Raw genomic sequence first — 18,679 nt, forward strand, 5'->3', positions numbered from 1 at the left:
CAGGGCCCCTGGAGACTGCACCACTGGGAAGTCCAAAGGCTGCCACGGCTAGTAATGGGCTGTGGGGGGGCATCTCAAGTGCCCTTCTAAAGGCTGGAGAGAAGGAGCCCTGTGGAGCGCCCTGCAGGCTCCAGTGCCCCAGCTGCTGAGCAGCAGCCCACAGGCCCCGCTGCCCGCCTGGCAACAGGGTTCTTCTTGCTGCCCTGGGCCGGGAGCCCGCATTCCCAGGACAGATTCAGCAGGGGTGGGGCCTGAAGCATATGAGCTGAAGGGCCTTGTCGCGCTGCCTCATTCCGCCCTCTGCCAGCTTATGGTGCTTATGGACAAGATCCAGACTGCATTTCTACTACAGCTTTAATCCACTTTCAGTGCATTTCTGTTCCTCCTGTGCAATATGGGGGGACTGCGGTTGTTAAGGAGTTGGAAAGCTGTTAGAGCCACTCTTGACAAACTGCAGTCTCCAGAACGCGTTGGAGGAATAGAACTGCATTAGAAGGTGGACTAAAGCTGTAGTGGAAACATGGCCCTGCACAGGCTGAGATGGATTGAAATACCCACGTTTATTTTGTGGTAAGTTTGTTTTGTACTGTGCAGTGTGTTTTGAGTGTGAGACCCTGAGGATTTTGCCCCTCTTCTCCCTTCTCCTCAGGCCTACACCAGCCTCTTCTCCTGCTGAAGTCCAGGAGCCAGTCTTGGCTGTGGAATGCTCTCCCCCCTCCACACAGTCCCTTGGCACTGCCACTGAATGAGGAAGAAGGCAGCCTGCTTCGGAGGAGGGGCGTAAGAGGGCTCGCCTTGTTTACGAGCTCATGGCTGACTCTCGGCTGAGCCGAACACCCACAGGGCCCTTTCAGTGCTGCAAAAGATGGTTGTGGCGCGTGGGAGAGCCCTGGACAATGCCCTCCATTGATATGCTGTGGAGGAAGACCCACTTGTGTGCCTCTGCGTGTGGGTGCAAAGTATGGCTTGCAAGGCGGGCTGGGAGAGGAACTGGGACAGACGGAGGTCAAACCTTTTCCCTTGGAGAGAGGGCCTTCAGACCCTGCAGTCATGTGGTGATAGGCTACCTGTGGGGAGGGGGTCAGAATGACAGTGTTTCTCACATAACAGCTTTGAGGGAACTTGCAAAGTTCAGCAGACAGGCCAACTCCTTTCCCTGGTGTGCAGGCAGCAACTTTTTTGTTGAAAGGAAACTTGGATGCTTCCTCTCAAGCTTTACGGCGCATTACTACTTTGAGTGCTTTGTTGAATAAGCACCGATTGGCTTGTGCCTGTGGCCTGGCTGATGAGCAGCAATTCATTCTGGTCCCATGTCAGTCTCTGTGCCATTTGGTGTGCTTTCATTGCCTTTCCCTACATCTCTGGAGCCTGAATATTCCTGCTGTGTAGTGTTGGAGTGCTTCTGGAGCCCTTTAAATCACCAGCAGATCTGTCCCCTGCCATTGTGTAACATTTTCAGAGAAAAAAATAATGCTTGTTCCTTGAAGGCACCTGAAGATCTGTGCCTTGTGGAGTGATCTTTCCTCTCCATACTCCATTTCTGCCTCTTGCTGGCTCAGTCTGTTCAGCATTGAGTTCCCAAACCTTTAAGCCCCCTCGCCCCAAGCAATTATTATTATTATTAACAGTATTTATATACCGCTTTTCAACTAGAAGTTCACAAAGTGGTTGACAGAGAAAAATCAAATAACTAATGGCTCCCTGTCCCAAAAGGGCTCACAATCTAAAAAGATGCAAAAAGAACACCAGCAGACAGCCACTAGAACAGACACTGCTGGGGTGAGATGGGCCAGTTACTCTCCCCCTGTTAAAAAGAGGAGCACCCACTTGAAAAAGTGCCTCTTGCCCAATTAGCAGGGGTAATTCTGTCCCATGTGTCAGCTGGTGGAAGTCCAGGATAAACAGCCACATGAAAGAGGTTTGTTCAGAATCTTTATTTTCTTTAATTTTATAAAATACACCTTGGAAAGTAAGTCTCTAAAAACACGGTCCTTTATGCTTGGTTAAAAAGTTGAAATTCGAGATCAGGTATGAAGAAGACACATTCAGCTTATTAACAATGGTTTTTCCTATATTCCTTTCCAGGGGTGGGTGGGTGGGTGGGGGAGCTGTTATGTGTTATTTAAATCAAAGAGATATATAAGGCTGACTTCACTTGTCCCGGCTTCAACAGGTTTCTTATTTTCTGGCCCCTCCAGCCTGGCTCATCCACCCTCCTCCCCAGCCCCAGCTGTGCTGACAGCGGAACTGCTTGGTCGCAGCTGCCTGGGCCAGTCCTGCAGCCTGGCCCCTGCCTTCTGATCAGGCCAGCATGAAGGTGCCCTGGCAACCCACCCCTCTGCCATGCTTCCTCCAGTAAAGAAACACCAAACCCTCTAATTTCTCTGCATGTGTTCAGGAGGGGGAGGTTAAGGCTGGAACTAGGAAGCTCCAGCAGTCAGGGAATGTTCCTGCAGTTGTGGCTGGGGGCTCCCAGAGGGAGTTTTTCCTGACTGGTTCTCTGAGCTTCTTGAATCCTAAAGTTCCAGCCCAGCACTGGTCCTTCCAGCCAAGTTCCAATTACTGGGTGTATACTTGCAGGAGACCTGGCCTGGCTGGACAGGGCCCTCCTTTCCCCTTGAAACGCCCTGGAGGCAGAAGTGGCCCAGAGTGCTCCATCTAAATGCCTTCTGGATCATCTAGGCTGCTGGGACCATGAACACTATTGGTTGGTGGCCAGTGCCTGCAGCCTGCAGGAGAGCCGGGAGCAACAGAAACCCAGAAGAGCACCAGCGGAGTCGGTCTGCAAACAGGACTGCCAGGGACGGGCTATGTGGGGGGGGGGGGGAGCTAATGTCACTGGGAGAGGGAAGCACCATTGTGAAGGGTGGAGACAGTCCAGCTCCACAGCTAGTGGCAGAAGGCACAAGGCACGTGGGTGCAGGCACTGATGAAGAGCCCCACGAGAAGCAGAGCAGCCCCCACTGTTACGCACTCAAGCTGCTGGTTACGGACAGATGCCCTTGGGAGACTAGTGCCAGTGATGCCTGCCCAACAGGTTAGAGGCATGGAGGGGGTGCGAAGGCATTTGGCCTGGTGCTTCTCTGTCCAAGAATGAGGACAAGAGGCCGCTTCACAACAGGGGCACCAGGCCCCCAGATGTTTGCAGTAGGATTTATGGGAAGGGGAGAGTCATCAGCAGGGGGTTAGTGCTCTCTTCCCACCTTGGGGAGATCCTTGCTCTAACCCCTCTTTGCTTGGGCAGTGACAGGTTTTCACAGAATGTTTCTCTTGTCCACTGAGAAAAGGGTCTCCATCTCCTTGGTGGCCAGGAGTGTCTCCGGCAATTGGTAGGAGCTCTCTTCTCTCTCTCTATCTTGGTGCAGCAGGGATGGTCTTGGCCACCTTGGTCACTAGAAGCATCACGGTGTTGCCACTCTTCGTTCTCTGGAGCAGGAAGGGTGGAGCCACAGCTGCCCACGTTCTCGTGGTGAGCCCAAGGCGGGGAGCCCAGCTGAGACCAGGGCGCGAGGAAGAGCTGCCTGCTGCAGGGGGCCTCTCCTTCCTTCAGCTAGCACTGGGGCAGGAGGAAGGGGAGCAGCAGGCAGGCAGTCGGGCAGAGTTAAAGAATGAGGCCTGGCGTGCGGTGGCTGCGGTGGGTTAGAGCCTTGCGGTTAGAGGAGAAAAGGCGTCGTGTGCGCGCAGGTGCCTCTCCCGGGGCGCCGCTTAGAACTTGGTCCCTCGGCCCATCAGCTTCAGGACTGCAAAGTTGTAGGTGGCCGCGATGATGAACGTGAGCTGAAGGGGGAGAGAGTGGGGAGAAGGCTGCAGCCCGAGACCAGGAGGAGTGATAAGCAAGGGAGGTGTGATTACCCCTCCCCCCCACTCTTCTTTGTGTAGCTTGACACCTGGAGCCTTGAGGTGGTGACGCCAATGAGATGCACAACAAATATGCAGACCCCACAGCCTGCAAGCTCCTCCTCCTCGGCCTGTTCTTTGGGGACTTTTAGCTTCTGCCCCTCCCCCTCTTGGAGACTCTTTGTTGGAGTGTCTGCCCCCCTCCCCTGGTCTCTAAGTGAGAAAAAGCCTGTCCATGTCACTGTTTGCTCGCTTGCCTGGGTGTAACGTAGTGGGGTCTACCTCTGAGTAAACACGTAGATGCCTGCAACGCATCAGCACTATCCTCCATGAACTGAGGGGAGGGGCTGCAGAGCACCCCCCCCCCCGCGGCTTGGAGATGGTCCTGCCCCAGCTTCAATCCCTGCCAGCATCTCCAGTACAAAAGGGAGCAGCAGGTGACAAGAAAGCCCCCTCCCCCTTCCAGGACCCTGGAGAGCAGCTGCCAGGCTTTGGATACCAGCCTGATGAACACAGAGGAGGGAAGGCTGACCTTACCAGTGCCACTAACGTGATTGCGGCGCCAACAAATGCAGCAATAAACAGGTGGAAAGTCATCTGGAACTGCAAAGAAGTGACATAAGCAGGTATCAGTTCTGGGACTTCTCGGAAGGTGGGCTCTGACTTTTCCTGGAGATGTCAGGAATGAGCTGGGCTGCATCTGGCAACTGCAGAGCTGGCCAGTGCCAGTGGAGAGGCCGTGTCCACTCTGCTCAAAGCAGCTGGCCGGGCCCCTGGGGAAGGCTGTGCCTTAGCCCAAGAGGCCAAAACAGGGCAGCCACAGGGGCTTCTGCCCAGTAGGGGAGGCTGGGCTCGGACTCCGGAGAGTCCTGCTTGCTTCCAGACAAGGAGTGCCAACAGAGGTGGATGGCGGAATAGGGCTGGTTCAACAAACCTTAAGGGCTACAGCATTTAATCAGTTAATCAGATGAATGGATTAAATGTTGATTGGCCGGAGATGCCCCAATTAACTGAACAGCAGATTTTTAAAAAGAATATGACTGGATATTGGGGGTGGGGCTGTGGCCTGGTGGTAGAGCCACCCCTGCGTTGCATATGGAAGGTTTCATGTTCAGGCCACGGAAGCACCTCCAGAGAGGGCTGAGGAAAACCTTGGGCAGATCTCTTGCCACCACTGGGTGGGGTGGTTGGGCTGGCACTGGAGCACTGACAGCATGATGTTGCCAGACTTAGGATATGATGGCATCACACTGGCATTTGGGTGCAGTCAGCACAGTCCCAGTAGGCTTGAGCCTCAGGGTGCCTTTCATTTAGCGACAGACCTTACAAGGATGTACATCCACCAGCCCACAGACAGGAGATGACTGAACTGAGAACTGGTGGCTGGCCAGATTAATTAACGACCTGAGAAGGTGGGGGTGCAGGTGGGAATGAGAATCCCAGCAAGGAGAGACCACCTCATGCAAGCCTACTATTTTGACAACTTCTGTCCTGCTTTTCCTGTGCTTGTGAGAAAATTCAAGGCAACTTACAATAAAAAGGGTAAATAAATAAATAAATCTAGCAGCAAACTCATGAAAGCTGAATGAGAACAACATTTGTAAAACATCCACAAGGACAGTGGCGGCACTAGGGAGGTGTGGGAGGTGCAACCTGAGCCAGGTGATGCGCATTGGGAGGGTGACGTGCACTGGGGGGGTGACATGCTAAAATTGCGGTTTGTAGGAATAACACCATCATTTTATATATCATTTGATGTGTAATTTACAGCAGAATGCAATGAAAAAAGTCAGAGTGAAATAGCTCCATTCTATCAAAAGTTATGGCCAAAAAAACAGAGAATGCAACTGTCTTATGTAACTAAAAAGTACATTTCCTTAATTCAAAACGGACCAATGAGACAGATTGTTCATAAAGCCAATGAGATGTTATCATGACACAGCATGGAACTAAAAAGGTGTTAGTTGGGTGATACGGGTGGGGGTGACAACACTAGTGACTAAGAATCACTAAAATTGCGGTTTTGGGGAATAATACCACCATGTCCTATAGCATTCGATGTGTAATTTACAGCAGAATGCAGTGAAAGAAACCACTTTGAAATATCTCTATTCTATCAAAAAGTATGACCAAAAAAACAGTGGGGTGAGGTGCTGGTACATCACCATGCCCACCACCTGGGTTGTTCCCCACCCACTGCATGGGAGGCGTTCCATCATGGGGGTGACCTCCGGCCTCCTGCACTGGGTGACACAAACCCTAGAGATGCAGCTGAACAGGGTGGGGCCTGTGCAGCTCTGCTGAGGAGTGAGTTCTGCAAGCTGGATGCAGTTGCTGTCAGCCCCCCTTCAAGGGTGACGGATCCACAACATAAGTTTCCTCAATGTTTCGGGGGGGGGGGACGTCTGAGGAGAGACGACCCTTCAAGTCTGTCAGTCCCAAGCTGTGCAGGCTTCTGTTTTCCATTGCAGAATCATGCTAAGCCAGGTTAGCCTACAGTAGGGCTATCTACCAGCCCCCATCCACTGTGTTTCGGTGCCCCCCATAGTGATCCTGAAATGTGAAGCAGCATCTTCCCTGCCTTGCTGGAAACTCACCTCAGCTGTTTTGCAGATGGAGAGAAGGCTCTGTCCACACACCCTTCCCGGAGAGGCATTCCAGGGCAGGACACCTGTGGGGGGCACAAGGGTTAACCCACTGCAAGTGCACAGGTGGCTGCAAGTGGACAGGAGGCTGCACTGCTCTAGAACATACACAGGCAGGCAGTGGAAGGATGAGTGAGCCCCTCACCTGCAAAAGGAGCCCTTTGTCCACAGAGAAACTGATGTTGAGTATTGGGTGGATCATTTGCTGCTGCTCTGGGGCTGTGGGGCTCTATGCCCACAGGTGCATAGAGCCCCACATGGGGCAAGGAAGCCACATGCATAGGTCAGGAGAGGCAAGGAAGCCACCACAGTATTGCACTTCCAGTACAGCCCTCAGCCCATTCCTTGGGTGCACACACACTGCTCCCTTGGAGGCATCATGATATCAGCACCAGGAAGGGAAGAGCAGAGGCTTGTTCCCAGGTACTGAGTGGGCCGGGTCAGCCATTGCCCCAGCCACTTGTATTTTGCTTGGATGGGACCCATGGCCCCCCTTTCAGCAAGGAGAGGTGCAGCCTGCTGCTTGGAGAGGGGGGCCTGGATACTGCATCTCCTGGGGCCTCTCAGGAAGGACTTCCAGCTGCTGGGAAGCAGGCAAGAGTCACTCACCGTACATCCGGGCATCTGTGCACAGGTTGCCAATGCTGGCTGAGGTCTTGCTGGGAACAGCAATGGAGTTGCATGTGGTCCAGGTGTTGAAGTAGATGTAGACAGGGACTGCAGAGCAGGCCAGGACCAGGAGCCAGATGATGGCCAAGACATAAGTGATGCCCACAAACTGAAACGATGGAGACAAGCCAGCGCTGTTTAGTGGGCAGCCAGGAGCCTCCAGACACAAGAGCATGAGAATGGAGGTCTGCCAACTGAAATGACCGATGAAGGCCTCTTCCCCTGGGAAGGGGAGGGCAGCACCTCTGGCCATCCTGGTGTGTGCATACAGCTTGTAAGAACACACACAATGGCGGCTTTTCTGCACAATCAGCTTATTGTGAAATCTCTGTGAGTGAGTGAGTGAGTGAGGAGATTACTCCACGTATCTTTCCTCAGTGGTGCACTATTGCTTGTAGTGTGACTTGGCTCAAAGGGCCACATGCTGTTCCTGAGGAAACAGTCAGGAACAGCCCAGTTGCATTTTGTCGAATGGAGTGTGGCTGCTGAGTATGGGAATGGGCTATGATGCCAGGTCATAAAGTCTCCACATGAGGCTCTCTCTCTCTCTCTCTCTCTCTGACTCTTTTGTTGTCCTGTAAGCCTGTCTCAGTCCTCTGGAGGCTGTGCAGTCCTACACTGTGTCCCGGGTGCAGGAGTACAAATCTAGCTAGACGTGTGCACCCAGCCCTTCCCGCCTTACTGCTGCAATGCCTCCCATTAGAGAACATGGCCATGTTCAGGGCATGCGTCTCCTCCTGGGCTCATGTGCACATCCGTCTGGCCTTTTGCTTTCTAAAGAGGGAAATGTGGTCAGCAGCAAAGCATGACTCTCCCCCTCCCCCACAAGGGTTATCTTACCATCATGAGCAGAACTACATTTGGCTGTTGGTGAGAATATTATGCAAAGTCTAAACTGCAAGGGGGAGCATTCTGGTTGTGCAGAAAGGCCTCAGAAGCCTGACAGTTTCCGAATGGGTCAGATGGTCAAGCAGAGACGCACTCAGTTGTGCATGCACATTAAATGTGTCGGGGACCATTTTTATGCCACTTTGGAGTTGGGCATCCACTCACAGCCCCCCTCCCCCACCGCAAAGGGTATGCTGTTTAGTGTCCGACGTGCACCCAGTGTTTTGTGTCACTGGGAGAGCTGGGTCCCAGAGCTGAATGGTGAGTGTCCTTTAGGTGCATGAGGTCACAAACTGTGCGTGGGATGCTGAACATCTGGCCCACAGGTGCAGAAAGGAACAGATCTTGAAAGAAAACAGCACTTGCTCTGCTTGGCCCCCCTGCTTGGTGTCTATCTGGGTTTGGAAGCCACACCTTGGTATTCATACTAAAACAAGCATTTCTGAGGCAACTTGGTCTTTGCAAGGACAGGCCGGGACCTGCCTCTCCCCATTGCTTCCCACACCTGCTGAGACATCTCAGCAAGGAGATGCAGAGAGGCCAATAAGGTTTCTCCCCCCCAACCACTTTGAGCAGAAAGTTTTGTATTTGCTCCCCATGGATGGCTACTCAGCCCTGTTCCACCACAGACTGCACAGTCCTCAAGAAAGAGGTTTGCTGAGAGATGGAAAGTTCCTGAGTGTGTCAATTCAACAATCCGCCTTCCAGGCTGCTGGGGCATTATTCAGTCGGCATCAGCCGTGTGCAGCGGGGCAAGCGGCTCAGAAATATTCATTCAAACAATATGAAATTCCCTTTTCCAGCTGCACAGTCACTCGCTTGTCAACCGCATTGTCCCTTCCCACCAGCCTGATTGTGAATTAGCCTCAAGCATCTTCCAGCCCAACCCAAAGCCACATCCGTATCCTGCATGTGCCACTCAGGCGATAGTGACTTTCCCACTGGAGAGGCCAAAAGCATCCAGGTCATGGAATCCTGGACTCCTGTATCTCGCAGGGGCTGGCTTGACCCTGTAGCAGGAGGCCCCTGTGGCCACAAAGGCCTCTTGCACAACACAACACATGCCACAGGCATGGCGCACTTGGCTACCAGTCCCTCTTCCCCTAAACATTTCTATTAAGAAGCAGGTAGAGGTACAGCAAAGCAGTGGGGGGAGGAGGCTGGCAGGTATAATTTGGAAGGAAAGGAGTGTGTGTGGAGGGGGAGGAAAGGGGCAAGTTAGCACAGGGAGAAGCTGCCATCAAGGCAGGGGTGTGCGGGGAGTGCAGGGGGCGCGTGGGGGGAGCAGTCACGGTGCCGCTTTCTCTCCAAGATGCCATCAGTTCAGTGCAGTTGCTCCGGCCAGCGCCTGGCGCCTTCTCATGCCCTTTGGTCAATGGCTACGTCAGTCGCGCAAAGGAGAAGCAAACTCCGGATAGATCACCTTGTCGGGATGTCCCAGCCATTTTCCCAAACAGTGACACACCAGCTCCAAAGAGTGAGCTTGACGGTGTCCTCTGGAACCCCTCCCCTTGTGGCCCCCTGTTACCGTAGCGCTGAGGCCCTTGCCACAGATGGTGGTCTTGTAGTCGCCAAAGATCTGCCTGACAGCGCCAGTGGTGTAAAAACCTTCGGCCAGCAGGAGGGCTCCAAAGAGGAAGAAGAAGCCGGCAATCCCGTAAATGGCGTACTGGAAATCGTGGATCCTGCGGAAGGACACAGAGTGAGGAGGAGGCTGCCATTCAGGCACACCTGGGCACCCTAACTCGCTGCGGGGGAGGGGTGAGAGAGCACGCCGAATACTCTGGAGGGGGAGGCAAAAGCAAGGCAGAAAGCTGCCTGCGCCCTCTGGCCAGCCTTGCCTGGACCGTTTGGGGTCTCAGCAAAATCATTTGCGGGGGGACACAAAAAGAGTCCTGCTGTGGGCGTGTACCTTGTGGGCTTGGATGTTGGGAAAGGTGGAGAGCAGCAGCTGTGCCTATGGAAGCCACTCGCATAAGGAGGGATTTGGAGGTGCGAGCGCCACCAGCATCTGCTCTGCCCAAGGATGCCCTCCTCCAGGGACTGATCCCTCTTGTCCGCCTCCGTGGAGGCTCCCCAGCTGCTCCCCACCAGTGCCACAAGAATAGATCGTGTCCTCTTTTCTTAAGTTGCAGCAACTTTGCTGGGCTGGGGGGAGCAGAGCTAGGAGACCTCTGGGGCTGCAAGAATTTTCTGTGGCCTCCAGACACATGCAGAAGCCACCACATCTGCGGCTGCTGCACTCTCCCACTGGTAGCTGGCCAAGGTCCTGATCCCCAGGGTTCAGTCTGGCCTTGTTTTGCCAGAAACTCTGCAGGGCTGCCACTGGGAGCCACTCAGATCTGACCTGGCTTCCCAGTGGGCACAGCAGCCTGTGAAGTGAAGACTTTGGGCAGTGTCATGTGTGGGTAAGGAGGCTGAGCAGAAAGGGAGGGGCTGGGGCTATTAGCGTTGATACTCACACATCGATCAGAAACTCATAATCCTGGTAGTTTTTGGAGAAGTAGGTCTCAATCAGGTGCTCTGTGCCAGTAAGCGCCTCGTGTCCGCAGCCACAAAAGAGAGCAACCCCCAAGAAGCACAGCCCAGTGGCCACAAGGGAAGCAAAGGGGGCCCCAACCAGACATCTCGCACAGCACTCTAACAAACCTGGGGGAGGAGAGAACGGCGTTCGTAAACAGCTGAGAACCAGCACGTCAGGACAGAGACAAGGGCAGGGTGCAGTTCGAAGGGCGTGTGACAGGCACAGCCAGGACTGGAACCCGGTGGGGAGAAGCACCAGCCGCCCACAGTGTTCACTGATGCCCTGACTAGCAGCGGCATGTCAAAAAGCCAAATGGGTAAGCAAACAGAGCCACCGTCTAGCCACCCACCCGAAGGGAAGCGCCCAGGTCCTACGGAGAAGGCTGACCCCTGGATCTGCGGGTATAGGGTGATGAGATGAGAGCCTCCAGGAGAACTCGGCTTTCCTTTCAAGGAAGAGAAAGGAGGCAGCCAAACTCCCAGTGGCAAAGGAAACCACAGACAGGTTCTCAGCCTTGGACTCCAGAGGAAGAGGGCAGACTTGTGTCTTTGCAGTTGCTCCTGGGCCTCAGAGCCCTGGTCCAAGATGATTGTCCCTGGCTGCTTAGGACTGATCTTAACAGAAATCCAGGCTGGGACTACTAGGCCACTGGGTCTGAGGGTCTCTAGGCAGCTGGGCTTAAACCTCAAGGCTTTTGTGAAGATGAAACCAGTCTGTCTTAGAGCAAATGGGGAAGGGGAGGGGGATGAAGTGCCACAGATGGGGGGGGGGAGAAGACCTAGTCTTAAAGCAGAACAGTCACTCTGGCTGCTACAGGATGGTACCCAGTGGGCTCCAGGGTGGTTTGGCAGGGTTTGAATCAACCAGAAAAGACAAAATGTCTCTCACGCCCACCCAACTAGAGCAATGTAAAAGCAGAAGGCCTGCAGCAGCCACTGGGGTGTGGTGTGGCCACCCAGAAGACTTCTTCTGTCTGTGCAGATTGCAAGTGTGGATACCCGATGACTGTCTCACTCAGGGCCCAATCCTTACCAACTTTCCAGTGCTGATGCAACAGCAGTGCAGCCCTGAAGTGAGGAAACAAACGTCCTTTGACCTGGCTTCTGCGAGTGCTTCCCCACTGCAGGATGCAGGGCATGCCCCATTGCCGTGGCTGCATCAGTGCTGGACAGGCTAGGGCCCTAAGACCCAACCCCTAGCCTACTTTCCCACACGGATGCAGCTGTACCAGTGGGGCGTGTGCTGCACCCTTGCAGTTGGGTGGCAGTCACGGAGGCCTCCTCCAGGTAAGGGAATGTTTGTTGCATTGCCCCCACCTTGGTGCTGGAAGTTGGTGAATAGCGTGCCCTCAGTCAAGTACAGGAGTCTTGCAGGCATTGCTCGTGTGTTAGAGGAACTGCTGGTGAAAGGGCTCAGCACTGCGGGCAAGACACAGGTGGCATTCTAAGCCCCCTCCCTCCTCAGCCAGCCCCACACTTTTGAACCACATTTTATACCCAGCGGATTGGCAATGCACTGTCCTCGCTGCTCTGTGAGGCCCGGGGTGTGGCCTTCCCTGGCATCTCGTGGGACCAAAGACCAAAGAAAGTATGCATGCTTTTCAGTAGCAAGGTTGCAAAGCCCCCCTACCCCAATCACTTGGCATGCTGGAGTCAAAGCACAGCAACCCACTTCTGTGCCTTGGAGGAAGAGGCCCTGTGAAATGGCCGCTCCCGTCCCAAGAGCTGCTGTCTGCACACCCAGGTGAGTTTCATGAATTGCTCAGCATCCAGGGAAAGAGGGCATTGAGGCTGCCTGGAACACAAAGACCCATTCTTGGAGGGCTGAGCTCCCCCACCCCCACAAAGCAGGGTCCTTTTCTCTACAAGGAGCTTTACTGGGGGGGGGGGTGAGGAGCGAGGGAGCTTAGCTGCCCTGACTTGTCCACAGACCCTGCCAGGGAGGCGAGAGCTTTGGCCCTGGGGGTGCAAGGTTCAGAGTGAGATAAGGACTACCTGGAAGACTCGCTTGTGGAACTGGCTCCAGGTCTGGATTCTGAGGACCCGAAGTTTGTGGAGCTGTTTGGCTCTGGGGTTTTGGTTGAGGCTCATCACTAACATTATCTATATTATGAGAGATACACAAGAGTAAGCCTGAGAATGCTCAGCACTGCATGGAAAGCCCAGGCTCCCCCTCCACTGCTGGCCTCCTGGGGGGGGTCCCCTCGGTCCTGGCCCAGCCCTCGTTGGGTCTTCCAGGAGTGCTGGGGGTGCCACTTGACTGGGGCTGGCAGGGCCACTGAGGCATGGCCTGAGCACTGCCTTTGGCACCCGTGCCTGGCCCTCTCAGGAGCCTCCTCTCTGCTCCTTCCCTCCTCACCCCCAGGGTGTTGCTCTGGCCCCAAAGAATGAGCCCAGCAGAGGCTGAAGGAATTGGGGGCCAAGGGCACGGTTTGTACTGATCTCTCAGTGACACAAAGGACAACAGAGGGCTTGTTCTTCCCCACCAGGCTTGGATAAGCTCATCAGTATTCTCTCTGCTCTGGGGAGGGCTGGAACGGGGCAAGAGAAGACAAACAGAGAACAAAGGGAGGTCTATTCCCTCAGCCATCTCCACCCCCTCTGCCCCAGCCCCACAAGCAGGGTCTGAAACTCGCTGCCACAGGCCTGAGTGGAGGCTGTTTTCTTGCCCCTCCCCTGCACATGTGCAGCCCCTGACCGGGGGGGGGGCTCCTTGGTCATCCTTGTGCTGGCTAGGCCCAACTTGACCTCTGCCCCCCAACCTCAGTGTGGGTGGGGGAACACCCCCAGCTCCCCTTCCAGGGTGCTGCGAGGGCCTGCATGACATGCTGCCTCTGAGCCAAGGAAGCTGCCCAGGCAAGTCACAGCCCCTCACCCCCCTGACTGGCAGTGTGTTGCCAGGACCCCTTCTCATCTTGGGAGCCAGAGATGCTGAGGAAAGGGCCAGGGGCCCTCTGCTTGTGGAGCCACCCGGTGCTCTGTTACGGGCAGCACTTGGCGGGGTTCCCTGGCTCAGGCCCAGTTCTCCTCCTTCCTTGGACACCCTTTAAACACTGGGGGGGGGGGAATCGGCTCATACACTAGTCTTTCTTATTCCTCAGCCCAACACCTGCAGCTCCCTCCCTCTGCTTTGTCTCCCGGCTGCCCTCCGAGTCTCCTCCCCAGCACACCCTCTGCCCACCGCTGGACGCATTCCTCCGAGGGGAGCCCACCTCCACACTAAACACTGGACGAGTGAGAGAATGCGGTAGTGGTCAGCCACAGGGAACGAGGCAGTGGCCTGTCTCCCCGTGAGCAGCTTCCTGCTCCCCGTTCAGACAGGCTGGTCTCCCAGGCACCTGGGATGTGCCATCTGAATGCCACAGGCGGTGGCTGGCAGCCTCTCCTCTCCTCTCCGCCAGCCTCTCAGAGGATCAGTTCTTCTTTGCCTGCTGTCCATAGCCGAATGGCCCCTTGGTCCACTTGCCCATGCTCCATTCCTTCAGCCTCAGCTCAGGTGAGCTGCCCCTTGGGCTCCTGGTCACCCTCACGGCCCCTTCTCTCCAGTCTCCTGTTCTCGGATCCAGACCTGAATCTGGTTTTCAGAACAGGAACTTGTCAGTACCAGGCGGAGTCTTCTCCGCGCTTGGGAAGTGCATCTGTCCAGTGTCCTGTTCCTCCGTTCCTTGCTCTTGCACTGGCCTCCTTGCCTGCCTGCCAATTCTATTCCCACAGCCTCAAGAGGTCTCTGAGTCTCTCTGACATCTCCAGAGTTGACAAGCCTGCTATCCACTAAGGAAGCTGTTGGCACCTCGGTACAGCCTGAGGGACTCCAGTGCCTTCGGAGCCCTTGCTGAGCCCCCCCTCAAACATGAAGGACCCTGCTGTGTGAGCTCCACTGCAGGTGCCAGCACAGAGGGGGTGTTACTGCAGTTCGGAGCACACACCTGGAATCTACCTTGATACAAGTCTGCCTTCCCCCCCCCCCCCGACAAGGCCTGATCCTCCTGGCCTTGGCATCTCCTTCCCTACTGATGCCACCAGGACCTGGCACTGAGCCTCAGGCCGCATGCACATTCCACACACGTCCACAAAGAGCCGGGGTGCAGGGGGAGGAGGGGAGGGGGAGGATCCTTGGCCAAGGAGAGGCGAGAAAGAGCCCCTTGTCTGAGCACAATCCCTGGCCTTGTGTGCCGAGATGGGACAATGGGCACGAGACAACAGGATGAGCCCGCAGGCCTCGCTCCCTTCCCCCCAAGGCTCGAGCCCGGCCCTCCCACCCAAACCCTGCTGGCTCTGCCTCTCTCCCACAGAAACAGTACTTGCCTTGAGGAGGCTTGTGGGAGCTGAGAGCTCCCAGGCTAACAGCAGGCGGGGGGGGGGGGGGAAGAGCCCCAAGGGCCTTTCTTTTGAGGCACGGAGACTGCACATGGGGCCTTTCCCTGCAGGGGTAACCTCCGAGGTGGCCCAGATTCAGGCCCCTGCCTTCCTGCCTGCCTGCTGGAACTGGCAACAGTGGCATCTTCCTGGCAGGCCACCAACTCCCCCCCCTGTGGTTCTCTGAACGGGAGCCACATCTGCTCAGAACCTTCCTGTGAGGTGCGCAATGAAGTGACCCTCAAGGGAGGCTATGGAGGCCCGAGGGGTCCTGTGCCAGTTGGGTGCCCCAGAAGGGGGGTATCTGGGAGCAGGATGCTGCCTGGCAGAGGGCAGGGCTCCACGACCTCCACTGTGAGGTGCTGGGCCGTGTGGGATGTGGCGGCAGAAACACCTGCTGCTCCTCCAGTGAGGCACAAGTAGGGACACCCTGGGAAGGGCCGTGTCAGGATGATGGGAGCTGCCGTGGGGGTGGAGCCTCCGGGCACAGGGGCTGAGCTCCCCTCTGTCCCCCCCCAAGCAGCCTCAGAGCTGCAGCCTTCCCTGGTCGACCATCTCTGTAGGGAAGGAGCAGGTAGGAGTACAAGCGCCTGAACTGCAGACCACCCCAGAAGCCTGGCAAATTCTGGCAAATTCTGCACTGCGACTCTCCAGCTGACCTTGGCTCACCTCCAACCCCCCCCCCCCAGCTGGGGCAGCTGGATTGCTCCACTGCTGAGGCAGGCCATCTAATGGTCAAACTCAACTTGGTGATCATAATAAATAGGTCCGTCAGTCAGGAAGCCCAGCCTGTCACCCCTTCCTCAGAGCTGTCTGCAGTCCCTCCCTGAGGAGCAGAAGGAACAGCCGGCAGGAATTCCCTGCCACAGGCTCCGCCCCCCCCACTACTGGGGAATCACCCCAGAGGTCTGCCTTCAGTTCCACCCCTGGTGTAGCTGGGGTTCATGCAATGGTTCCGGCTACCTGGAATCCGAAGCCTCTCCCCAGACACTCCAAGTCAGCTTGTTGGTGTTGCCCAGGCCAGGTGCGCACATATGCCTCTCCGCCCCCCCCCCCGCCCCGCATACAGCCTACTCACTGACCATATTTCTCTAAACCCCAAGATAGATGGAGGGTCCATGTCTGGTTACCAAGGAAACCGCTATTGCTGTCCTGCTCAGACTGGACTTAACTTCCACCAGTGGGAAGGTGGGGGGGGGGGAGTGAATAAATAGACAGGCCTTTGCTCCATCTGGAAGGGAGATTTCTTTCTGGCCCCACCTGCCCCGCAATTCCTTGCCTGCCTGCCTGCCTGCCTGCCGGCCGCTGAGATGTTCCTCAGAGCTGGCTGCTTTTCGAGGGCGCAGCAAAATACGGCCTCTTCCATTTGCAATTTGAAAATAAGGCATTTTGGGTCACTTTTGTGGTTCCAGAGAAAAGCTTGGAGGAGGACAAGGAACGGCCAGGGCTCGGAGGGTGTGCCGGGCAGGGCATGTGAGAGAGAGGAGGCAGCTGGAGGGTGCTTCTCCTCTTCCAGAAACCGTGCCTGGAACACCTACAGCAGCCATTTTCAAGCACTGTGTCATGGCACATTGGTGTGCCGTGAGTGGTCCACAGGTGTGCCACAGGAATTTGGGGGAAGGTCATTTATTAGTGGGGCCAGTGGGGGATGTGAGCCCCACTAGCAGCATGGTGTGCCTTGTCCGTTGTCAAAAACCTGGTGGTGTGCCTTGACATAAAACAAAAAAGGCTGGAAATCGCTCGTGTGCAGGAAGGATGGAGCTTTGTGTCTGGAAAGGGGCAGATGGGCCCGCTGGGGAGGAGGCAGGACCATCACTGGCCTCGAGCCCCCACCTGGCCAGGAGTAGGAAGGCCGCGTCTTTCCAGAGCCACGTGCACGTGCGGACCCCGTTTGGAGCATGAGTGGGGCTGCAGAGGGAGTGCCTCTAAGAGCTCGGCCTGGGCTGACCCCAGACATTGCTGCCAATGGACCAGGACCCCGGGGGCCCCGGGGGAAGGGCACCCGTGGAGCTTCTTTGGGATCCACCCCCCACACGACCTGGTCACTACCCTGACTTTGATCTGAGCCAGCCGGGAGCCCCTCTGCTCCCTCCGCTCTCCGCCCGCTTCGCTTCCAAGAGCAGGAAACAGCCAGAGCGGGAGGGGCGAGGGGGGCGCGCGGCTCAGAGGCAGAGAGAGCGCCCCCTGCTGCGCAGGGCAGGCAGAAGAGCCGCCTCAGCCACTGCCCGAGTCCCTGGAAAGCAGCTGCCAGGCAGTGTCGGCAAACTGAGCGGGAGGGGGGCTTACTAGGGCATGGAGCCCTCTCTCTCCGGAGCCAGGAGCTGCCGGGGCAAGAGACGCCTCCGGGCCAGGCCAGGCCAGGCCGGGGAGGGCCCCTTGGATCGCGTGTGCCCGTCGCCCGCCCTGCCCGAGGACGCTGCCAGGCCGGACCTGCAGGCAAGCCCCCCTCGCGCCCCTACCAGCCCTCGCCCTCGCCGGCACTCTCGCCAGGCCCCGAAGCTGCCTCCAGAGCCGCCCCCACCCCTCCTCGGCTCCCGACGCCCCGCCGAGCCCGGGCTGCAGCCCCGCGGTCGCAGGCGGCACCGCGGCGGGATCTGCGGGACCTTCTGCCGCGCCACGCAGCCGCTCGGCCCAGGCCCCGGACGGGGAGTCGGGACGCGGGCTCCGCCAGGCCAGGAGGGTCCCCTCTCAGCGCCTGCCAGACGCCGGCTGCGAAGCGGCCACGCGCGTCCGCACGGAAGAAGGCGCGCCCGTCCCGTCCCGACTAGCGCAGCCTGCCTTGGCCGGGAGGCAGCCCCTTCCCCGACGCCGAGGGCGCGTCCGGCCGAGCCTCCGCTGAGGGGCAGTCGCCGGGCACGTGACTCCGGAGCTGCCTCCTCCAGGTACCGACGCCCCCGCGATCCCGCTGCGCAGCCGGCCTTGGAGAGCTCCCCCGCGGCCGGGGGCTTCTCGACGCGGCTGCAGCCTCCGCCCCCGGCTCTCCAGCGACGCCAGACTCGCCGCGGCCCGCTTGGCCGACGGGCGCCCCGCAGGTCCGTCCGTCCCCCCCCCCCAAGCGCCGGGGCCGTCTCGCCCCCTCGAGACGTCGCCCCAGGAAGCGCGCGGGCTGCTGGCGCGGCTCCCGCTCCCGGGAAAGTTGTCCTGGACACTCACCCATTGCTCCGGACGGCGGCGACGGGGACCTCGCGCTGCTGCTGCTGCTGCTGCGGCCGCCTCTCTGCCTTGCGCTGCCTCCCTCTGGGTATCTCTGCCCTGCCCTGCCCTGCCCTCCGGCAAAGAAAAGGGCTCTCGGGTGGACAGCCGGCCCTTAAAGGAGCAGCCTCCCTGCCTCCCGCTCCTCCTCCTCGCCCCGTCCAGGCCCTTTTAACCCTCCTCTGGACTGCGGGGGGGGGCGCTCCTTGCCTGCTCCGCTCCGCTCCTGGCCCCTCTTGCCCTCCTTCGTCTCCCTCCAGAGTTCGGGCGCCTGCAGGTGACTCTTCACAGGCTCAGCGCCTCTCGGAACCTCTTCCCAAGGCACGGAGGTGAGGAAGGAGGGTGTAGCCTGGTTCACTTATGGGTCAGCTCTTTGGGGCCGCAGCTCCTTGGCCTCCCGCCCTACTTGCTCCTGCTCTCTCCCCCAGAACCTCAGAACATAAGAACAGCCCCACTGGATCAGGCCAGAGGCCCATCTAGTCCAGCTTCCTGTATCTCACAGCGGCCCACCAAATGCCCAGGGAGCACACCAGATAACAAGAGACCTCATCCTGGTGCCCTCCCTTGCA

At 57.3% G+C, this 18,679-nt stretch overlaps 1 protein-coding gene across 1 annotated transcript; it reads right to left on the reverse strand.

Annotated features, from left to right (window-relative positions):
* Positions 1-1,993: 1,993 nt before the first annotated feature.
* Positions 1,994-18,146, reverse strand: PLP1 (proteolipid protein 1). Its single transcript, XM_066640247.1, has 7 exons — positions 18,072-18,146; positions 10,502-10,688; positions 9,568-9,724; positions 7,092-7,260; positions 6,435-6,508; positions 4,375-4,440; positions 1,994-3,777 (listed from the first exon to the last, which is right to left on the reverse strand). The coding sequence occupies exons 1-7, from the start codon at positions 18,073-18,075 to the stop codon at positions 3,706-3,708; spliced, it is 729 nt and encodes a 242-aa protein (XP_066496344.1). The 5' UTR covers positions 18,076-18,146; the 3' UTR covers positions 1,994-3,705.
* Between the last annotated feature and the right edge of the window lie 533 nt (positions 18,147-18,679).

This window comes from Tiliqua scincoides, chromosome 12 (genome assembly GCF_035046505.1).
Source record: "Tiliqua scincoides isolate rTilSci1 chromosome 12, rTilSci1.hap2, whole genome shotgun sequence".
NCBI classification, from domain to species: Eukaryota; Metazoa; Chordata; class Lepidosauria; order Squamata; family Scincidae; genus Tiliqua; species Tiliqua scincoides.